We start from the raw sequence: 9,964 nt of genomic DNA on the forward strand, positions 1-9,964 counted from the left end.
ACACTGTCGGCTTACGGGCCCCTTCGCGTCACCTCCATAAATCTGTGACCCTCTACCGGAACGTTAAATGACTTTCTGGCTTTCCTGCGGAAAGGTACCCGAGATGACAACTTCCGCTTCCGTTGGGCTCCGGCTGGAGGGTTGAATATTGAATGTCCTGAGAGGTCAGATTGCTGTCAGGTAATTAAGAGAGTCGGTGGGACATCATTTGAATGGGAATAAGAATGAGACTTTGTTCTGGGGAATTTAGAAAGGGAGAGGCTAAATAAAGAAGGATGATAAGGGAGTATCGCTCCGGAGGGAAGAAGGTTGAAGAACTAGCGGGAGAGAACTATGAAGTCCCGGGATGGTGAAGGGTGGTTGTAAAACGATGCTGGCAGAATTACTGTGGTCGTTAAGTCCAGATGTTTTGGGGTTTTTTTTCCCCTTCTCTTCCACCAGCACTACCTCCCCTATCTCGTGTTTTTTAGTTTACCTTTGAATTGAATAAAGGCCGAGCAAGCCCCATATCAAAAATTTGTAAAGTAGGAATAATTGTAATGCCTGCCTCACAAATATGCATAGTTTTAAGTGAAATTCTTCTGGTAGGAGTGCTTTTGGCACAGCGTTAAAATGAAAAAAGTAGAATCCAAAGTCACATTCATTTTTGTAGTGTAAATCAACTCTAAAAGTTTTACTGTTTTAAAGTTGCATGGTACATAGATGCAGGGACCTGAAGAGACACTAAAAGTTCACTTGTCTTTTATTTTCTAATGCTCTAATAGTATTCACAATTTTAAAAATGAGAGGAAATTGAGATATATACTTGAGTGGTAAACCATAAAATTACAAGTAATGTAAGTGCCGTTATCCTCTTATTTCCTTCTTAGGGATTCCAGCCCCTTTTAGTGGAGGTTGATGTTCACGAAACTTACAGGTTTACGCCAAACATAGGTAGATAGCTTTTTAAAATTTCATGATTACATGGGTTTCTTTTTCTTTTTAAAGATTTTATTTAATTGTTTTTAGAGAGAGGGAAAGGGAGGGAGGGAAGTATCAATGAGTGATTGCCTCTCACGTGGCCCCCACTGGGGACCTGGCCTGCAACCCAGGCATGTGCCCTGACTGGGAATGGAACGAGGGATCCTTTTGTTTGCAGCTCGCGCTCAATCCACTTAGCTACATTAGCCAGGACTAGGTTTTTATTTTTTAAACTAATTCCTTGCTATTCTTGTTTGAACAGCTCTGAACTGGAAATAATCACCTGTTACTGAGTCCTTGGCATAATTTGTCACTTTATCTAATTTTACTTTTTATTGTAAAGTATACATAACAGAAGAATGTATAAAACATAAGTGCATTTTAAAGAATTATAACTAAGCAAATGCTTGTGTAAACCACCTTTCAGGTTAGGAAATAAAGCATTGCCTATAACTTAGAATATGCATTCTTAAAAGAAGTAATTGACTTTCAAGCAGGTGAAAATTGGTTTTGTGAGGATGGAAGGGGAGTGAAAAAAAATGTACTACATTTTTTTCTGATACTACAATAATTTATGCCCTTCCAAAGAGCCACAATACATAAGCACATATACAATATGTCTGTGGCATTAAAATTTCATTGGGGAGGTGGGTGAGAATGTGATAAGGAAAACAACTGTCCAGGAAAAGCTTTAGGGTACAAGAATTAAAAATAGGTTGAAAAACACTGCCTTATAAGCTCCTTGTAGAGCTCTGATTTTCTCTCCTCCACCAAGAGGTAGCTACTATCCTGACTTGTGATAAGCATTCACTTGTTTTACTTTAATTTTCCATCTGATGCATTCCTAAAAAATGAATTGTTAGGTTTTTCAATTTATATTAATGGGATAAAAGTATATGCATTTTTTATGACTCACCCCTTGCCCATTATTTTAGTTGTAAGATGCATTCATACTGTTGCATTTTGTTTTTCATTTTTTAATATTCTGTGGGGACTATTTAATAATTAATCAGTTATTGTTGGATATTTGGGTGTTTACTGTTTGGGGCTAGCATCAACAGTGTGGTTAAAAGATTCTTATAAAACATATCTATTGATATCTACATGCAAGAATTTCTCTAGAGCAGTGTGTTGCCCAACAATAATGTAATACAAGCCACATATGTAATTTAAAACTTCTTAGTAACTGCCCTGACCAACCAACACTCAGTTGGACTTCATCCTGCAGAGCAAAAGATCCCTGGTTTGATTCCCTGTCAGGGCACATGCCAGACTTGCAGGTTCAGTCCTGGTCAGGGTGCATGTGAGAGGCAACTGATCAATGTTCCTTACACCAATGTTTCTCTCCCACTCTTTCTCATCTACTTTCTCTCTCAAAAAAAAAAGGAATAAATTTCTTAGTAACCATATTAAAAATGTAAAAAGAAACAAAATTAATTTAATAATATATTTGTGAGTATATTCAAAATATTTTAAAATGTAATCAAAATATCTTAAAATGTAATCAGTGTTAAAAGATATTCTGAAGATATTTTTTCTTCATACCATTTTCAAGTTCATGTATTTTATACTTGCAGAATATGTATGCTGTTTTCACAAATATAAACACTTGATCTGTTTATATTTTATTAAATTTACTGTTGATATGTTGATAAAGTAAATCATATATTTTCCAATAACTAATTTGAGAATCCATTTTTAAATTTAAATTAATTACAGTGAAATAAAAAGTCTAGTTCTCCAATTGCACTAGCCATATTCAAGTGCTAGTGGCTACCATACTGGACAGTGCAGACTTAGAATATGTATACTTAGGAGTAGAATTGTTAGGCCGTAAAGTATTCAAATGTTCACTCAGCTTTTCTAGGTCATGTCAGTTTTTCAGAGGGGTTGTGCTAAGTCATATTCTCACCAGCAGGGTGTGAAAGTGAAAGGCACATCACGATGTGCTTTCTCTGTTTCTCACACTATTTGCAAGGTAGCTTTTATCATCATGTTATATGAATAAACCGAAATTTAGAGAGATTAAATGATTTGCCCTGAATTTTACAGCAGTTAGTGGTGCGTCCAGGTTTTGATGCCAGATCTGTACAGCACCAAAGTCTGCACTTAAGCAGAATTCCAAACTTGTCCCTCAAGTGGTAAGGATAAATCATTGTTTGATTTATGGCTGTTCTGAAGTAGAAATAATTTTTTTAAAGAAAGTGAAAAGTTTTCTAGAAATAGTGTTGTTCAACTTTTTGAAAGGTCATTGGAATATTCTGTTTAGTACTGAAATGTTTTAATTAGATATAAGAGAAAACACATTACATTTATTAAAGGAAATTTGTTTAGGAAAAATTTTGTATACTTCCATGTTTTCTTCAAAAGATTTATCTTCAAATTACTTAATATTTTGAGCACAGTAATATAAAATTGAGACATACTATGGTAATGTTTTGATTTTTATTTTCAAAATCAAACTATTTTTTGTCAAAAAAATTTGATGTTTGTTTTGTATTCTCTTCTAAGTACATTGATACTTGATTAGGGTTAATATTCTAGAATTGACATTTGCCAAAATAAGGGTCTGGACTGTAATCTCTTCAAAGGTTTTTGGAATGAAACATTGCTTCAAAAATATTTTTTAAAACATGGTTTGAAGAAGCCAAGACATTATTATTGTTATTAAACCATTCTAAAAGTTTTTTGTAATACAGTATTGAGTTTCAAAGTTCAGGCTGAAATCTAAAACTAATTTTTTCCTTTATATTATTGAATCTACTGAATAAAAATGAAGTAATTGATTAAATGTTTCATTCAAAGTTATGAATGTTGTAGTTTTAACTTGTGTTTGTTGGATATTGGTTTTTATTCTCTTTTAAATGTGAAAATCATCAAGGTAATGTTTTGTGATATCTTAAGATGTCTTTAGATATAAATATTAAATATTAATTTGTCAGAATTAGTATGTACAGTTTTTCCCCTGTATTCTGGGAAATATTGTTTAATGAAATGAGCACTTTACATAATGTATCTTTAGTATACACTGTCTAATAATTGCCACTGTTTTCTAAAAGGCAGTTTAAGAATTCTGCCTTATTATTGGGCTGTTCATATTTATAAATGCAAACAAAATGGTAATAATTGTTTGGCTTTATTTCTGGACAGCAGTGATTATAGAATTGCTACTGCTAACCTTCTATAAAGTTACAATGTAGCATTATTAATTTATTCCTCCTTAATTTGAAATTCATAGCAGTTTAACTGTTTACTGAGCTGAAGTTTATTTTTACATTATCTATAAAATAATGCTAGTAAGATGTTTAAAATAGAGGAAGTGGAGGCACTTCCAGCCAAGATGGGGGCATGGATAAATGCAATACTCCCATCCTCTGTAATTACATCAAAATTACAAGTAAAGTATAGAAGAACCACCATTCAGACCTCCTGAAATCTGGCTGAATGGAAGTCTTACTAGGTTAAATAAGAAGCCACATGGAGACTGGTGTGAGGGATGGAGACACAGAACAGGCTGGTCCCACGCCTACAAGCCTCAGATAAAAATCAGAAGGGATATCTCAGCCACAGAGTTACCCCCTGAGGAGTGAAGGATCCCATCTCCACGCCAGGCCCCCAGGCTCAGGGTTCCAGTGCTGGGAAGAGAAGTGCCTATAACTTCCGGCTGTAAAACCAGTGAGAATTCTAGACAGAGGGCTGCTGGAGTCCCAGGCAGTTCCTCTTAAAGGGCCCACACATGGACTAAATCTTACTTCCTAAGCTCCAGCACTGGGATAACAGCTTCAAAGGCACCAGGGACAGCTTTCTCCCAGACAAAAGCACTGGCAGGAGCCATTGTTCTTTTGATGAGCCCTCTCCCCACAGAGCTGGCAGGTGGATGCCATCAACCTGGCCATCACTATTTGCTCCAACCTGAAAAATCCCTGAGACACCTCTCCACCAAACTTGCAGGCCCACCCAAGCCATTTCTAGTGGATTTTCATGTGAATGGCCTGTCTTAACTCAAGCTTCAGACTTTGAAGAGACTAAAACCTCTCAAACAAGCAGCATCTAGACTCTGTGTACCTCACACCTCTCGCTAAGTGGCCCAGGCTCAGCACTAGAGGCAGCTGGCCTTGGTTTGCAGCTTGGCCGCTCCTGGGCACCTCCAAGCCCAGCACAAATAGCAGCCATCTGCAGACCATTCTGTAGTTCATGCCGGGTTGCCCCAGCAGGACTCAGGTGGTGACTGACTTTGTACCTGCTGGGAGGCCCCAGAGCTGGTGCACCCAGTGGACAGCTTCAGACCATGCAGTATTATAACTACCACCACCACAAGCCACACGCTCAGGCAGTGGATTCCATGAGCACCAAAACCCCATTGAAGCAAGTCCTGTTCCATAGGCTCAACTCCAGCACAGTAGCTCCTCTATTGTAATCACAGCTGGTCCTCCCAGCCATTTGATCTGGGAATTAATCTCTTCAAGTGATGCCAGCAGCAGTCAAGGCTCAACTACAACAGGACAGTGCACACAGCCCACAGAGGGGCACACCTGCAGCACCCAGCTTGGGTGACTGGGGAGGCTGTGCCACTGGGCCCTACAGGACACCTGTTATACAAGACCACTCTACCAAGTCTAGGAGATTGCAGCTCTAACCCAATACATAGAGAAGCAGCCAAAATGCAGAAACAAAGAAACAGGTCCCAAATGAAAAAAGCAGAAGAAATCTCCAGAAAAAGAACTAAATGAAATGGAGGCAAGCAAACTACCAGGTACAGAGTTCAAAACAGTGGTGATAAGGATGTTCAAGGAACTTAGTGAGAACTTCAACAGCTTAAAAAAGGACCAATTAGAAATGAAGGATACATTAACTGAAATGAAGAATACTTTACAGGGAATCAACAGTGGAGCAGATAAAGCTGAGAATCAAATCAGTGATTTGGAATATAAGCAGCCAGAAACACCCAGTCAGAACAGCAAAAGAAAAAAGAATCCAAGAAAATGAAGATAGTGTAAGGAACCTCTGGGACATACACTAGTTATGTAATAATAACGCTGTTTTATAAAATCTCTTTCAAGTATTTATATTGGCTCTCTTTTTAAAACAATAGTAAACTTGGTGGTTATTTAATATCTACAATGAGCATATTTCTCTCGTGTTAATCTTCTATAGACATGGCCCATGGACATGAACATGGACATGAACATGGTCACAGTAAAATGGAACTTCCAGATTATAAACAATGGAAGATAGAGGGGACACCATTAGAAATTGTACAGGAAAAGCTGGCTGCACGAGGGCTAAGGGATCCATGGGCCCGGTAAGAATAATTAAATAATTTAGAATTTAAATTTAAAGAATTTATCATAGAAAATCAGTATCTTTTTCTTTTTAATGTATTTCCCTTTTTAAAAAATCATTGAAAATGATTTTTACATTAAAGTTTTGAAATCAGTTTTATTGAACTATTTACATACGGTAAAATTCACCCATTTTAAGTGTTTAATTCCATGAGTTTTGACAAATGTGTGCAATAATGTAACCACCACCACAATCATGATAGAGTCTATTTGTGTCAACCCAAAAAGTTCCTTCTTGCCCCCTTTCCACTCAGTGTCATCCTACCATTGGCTCCTGGCAACCATTAATCTGCTTTTTGTATCTATAGTTTGCCCTTTCCTGAACTTTGTACAGTTGGAATCACACAGTATGTAGTCTTCTGTCATGGCCACTTTCACATAGTATAATGACTTTGAGACTTATGCACGTTTTTAACTTATATCTGTAGTTCCTTTTTTATTTTTGAGTAATGTCCATTGTGTGCATATACCTCATTTTGTTTGCAGGTCATCAATTAATTGCCTTTTGGGTTGTTTTCAGTTTTTGATTATTATGAGTAAATATGCTATAACCATTCAAATATAAGTCTATGTGAAGATAATGTTTTTATTTCTCTTTGGTAAATACCTAAGAGTGGGATTTCTAGATCATATAATAAGTGTGTGTATGTTCATTTAAAAAACTGCCAAACTATTTTCCAAAGTGGTGGTACCATTTTGCATTCCCACCAGCAATATTACGAGAATTTCAGTTGTTCGATGTCCTCATCAATACTTAATATTATAAGTCTTTTAATTTTAGCCATTTTAGTGAATGTGATACCTCTTTATGCTTTTAACTTGCATTTCCATGAAGACTAATGATCATAACAATCTTTCCCAGTGTTTGTCATTTGTGCTTTGTGTGAGGGGTGCACAGTGGCTGCTCAGATCTTTTGTCCATTTCTTTATCAAAGGTTACACACCTTGTTTATCAAGGAGTTTGTCTTTTATTGAATTATGAAAGTTCTCTATATTTTTAATATGTAAGTCCTTCATCAGATATGTTTTACAAATGTATTTATTTGGAGTCTTATTGAATCTATAGTGCAATTGAAGATCATTGATATCTTAACACTAGAATTTTCTAGTTTGTTGACAATCAAGACTCTCTTTAATTTTTAAGCAGTGTTTTATTGTATTGCTTTATATATGTCTTATACATATTTTATTAAATTTTTTCTGAATTATTCCATAATTTCCTGTATTATTCCATTATTACAATCAATTACCAATTGTTCTGGCTAATATATAAAAGTAGAGTTGAGTTTTATATGTTGACTTTGTGTCATATTCCCTTGCTAAATTCACTTTTTAGTTCTAACAGTTTTTTTGTAGATTCCTTAGACTTCTTAAATGATCATTTTGTGTTACAAATATAGTGTTACTTCTTCCTTTTCAATTTACAAACTTTTAATTTCTATTTTCTTTGCATTATTTTACTGGCTAACACTGCTAGTATAATATTGAATAAAAGTAGTATAAATGGACATTCTTGCTTTTGTCCTAGTTGGTGGAAAGTATTCAGTCTTTCACCACTAAATCTAATCTTAGTTGTAGGCTGGTCATAGATACTCTTAGTCAAGTTAAGGAATTTCTCTTTTATTCATAGGTTACCATGAGTTGCTATTATTATTGTTATTGTTGTTAATGGGTATTGAATTTTGTTAAGTGCTTTTTTGCATCTATTGAGATGCTCACATAGTTTTTTTTATTCTGTTAATATGATGAATTACTCTTATTGATTTTCAAAGATTAAACCAAACCAGACTTGAATTCCTGGAGTAAATCCTGTTTCATCTGGATATATTATCCTTTGCATATATTGCAGGATTCAATTTTCTAAAATTTTGTTAAGAATATTTGAGTATCTGTTCATGAGGGATATATTACTCTATAGTTTTCTTTCAATGTCTTTGTCTGATTTTGGTATCTAAATGATGTTTGATTAGCTCTCATATTTTCTAGTAAGTCAGGTTTTTAGAGTTAAGGGCTTTTATTCTTCATAACGTGATTTATTTCCACTCACTTATCCCCACCTGTGAGAGAAAAGTTTTTTTTCCACCAGAGGTCTCTGACATCTTTTTATATCTTTATTTAGGGTACTCAGAAGAATGGTTGCCAGAGTAGGAAATCAGTCTTCTAAAGTTCAAACTGCTATGACAGGGAAATTTATTAGCAGTGATAATAATGTCAAATGTTACATACTGTCTGTGCCAAAGTATATCAATCATTACCCTGTTTATTCTTTATAACAATGCTGTAAGGTGGATAGTAATCATCATTAAGTAGGAGAGGAAACGGGTCCTGACAGGTTAAGTAACTTGCTCACCCTAAAAGAGTGTTAATCTAGTATAGGTGGCAGAGCAAAGATTAATACCCTCTAACTACTTCTCTCCATGATGCTGTAATGACTAGTATGGGTAAAGCCACACAGCTCACCTGTGATGGATAGGGCCAAAGAAAGTTTTACATTTGGGAATTTTGTAAAATCCTGAGTATTATGATTGTGAATGTGAAATCAAGTGTTTTTTCTTCTATTTTATATGTGAAACATGGGCATATAGATGTAACTATCCTATTCCACAGAAAGATTCCTATTGTGGTCCACTTAGATTATCTTACAAGATTGCATTTACATCTGTTAGAAAGATGAAAATTAGCCCTGGCTGGTGTGGCTCAGTGGATTAAGTGCCAGCCCTCGAACCAAAAGGTTGCCAGTTCGATTCCCAGTCTAGGGCACATTCCTGGGTTTCGGGCCAGGTCCCCAGTAGGGGGTGCATGAGAGGCAGACACACATTGGTGTTTCTCTCCCCCTCTTTCTCCTTCCCTTCCTCTCTCTAAAAATAAATAAAATCTTAAAAAGAAAGGTGAAAATTAAATGTATTTTATTCAATTAATACACATAGTTGTGTGTGATTATAATTTTTTCCTTCTTTTCTTCTAGCAATGAAGCCTGGAGATACATGGGTGGCTTTGCAAACAATGTTTCCTTTGTTGGTGCAATATTGAAAGGATTCAAATGGGGATTTGCTGCATTTGTGGTAGCTGTAGGGGCTGAATATTACCTAGGGTCCCAGAATAAAGATAAGAAGCATCACTGAAGATAATATCTGGAAGTACCTTAGTGGCTTCTTAACTCTCATAAAAATAAGATTTCTTTACTGTAGCCTACTCATCTATGTGTTTGTCCATTAAAGAATACTAGTAAGATTTAATAAAGAATACATATGCCAGTCTGTTTTTGTCATTCTTAAAAAAAAAAAAAAAAGTGTTTCCAGCCATTCAGATTTGCTTTGGAACACATGGAGGTTGACTAATACAAGCAACAGTGTATTCTGCATATAGCAGGCAGCCCGCATATATTTGAACAAATGGATATTTCTAACAGGATGTTTTTAATTTTTAAATTATGATAAAATTTTCCATCTTAACTTTTTTAGTGTACAGTCAGTGGTATTAAGTACTTTCATAACATTGTGTGACCATCACCATCATCTCCATAACTATTCATCCTTTAAAACTGAAAGTCTACGCCCATTAAACAATAATTCCCTATTCCCTCTTCCATCAGCAACCACTGTTGTACTTTCTGTCTTTGTGATTTTGACTACTCTGTCTAACCATCTCATGTAAGTGGAAGC

At 35.6% G+C, this 9,964-nt stretch overlaps 1 protein-coding gene across 1 annotated transcript; it reads left to right on the forward strand.

Annotated features, from left to right (window-relative positions):
* Positions 1-26: 26 nt before the first annotated feature.
* NDUFB3 (NADH:ubiquinone oxidoreductase subunit B3) lies at positions 27-9,556 on the forward strand. Its single transcript, XM_045847686.1, has 3 exons — positions 27-180; positions 6,115-6,262; positions 9,268-9,556. The coding sequence occupies exons 2-3, from the start codon at positions 6,117-6,119 to the stop codon at positions 9,422-9,424; spliced, it is 303 nt and encodes a 100-aa protein (XP_045703642.1). The 5' UTR covers positions 27-180; positions 6,115-6,116; the 3' UTR covers positions 9,425-9,556.
* Positions 9,557-9,964: the final 408 nt, after the last annotated feature.

Source organism: Phyllostomus hastatus, unplaced genomic scaffold (assembly GCF_019186645.2).
Source record: "Phyllostomus hastatus isolate PE091 unplaced genomic scaffold, TTU_PhHast_1.1 phas_contig_57, whole genome shotgun sequence".
NCBI classification, from domain to species: Eukaryota; Metazoa; Chordata; class Mammalia; order Chiroptera; family Phyllostomidae; genus Phyllostomus; species Phyllostomus hastatus.

Excerpts from the sequence above, each read along its gene's own strand:
- NDUFB3 (XM_045847686.1), top strand. The coding sequence starts at position 6,117 with ATGGCCCATGGACATGAACATGGACATGAACATGGTCACAGTAAAATG. Across the intron at positions 6,263-9,267 it reads CTAAGGGATCCATGGGCCCG|CAATGAAGCCTGGAGATACA; the intron begins GTAAGAATAATT and ends CTTTTCTTCTAG.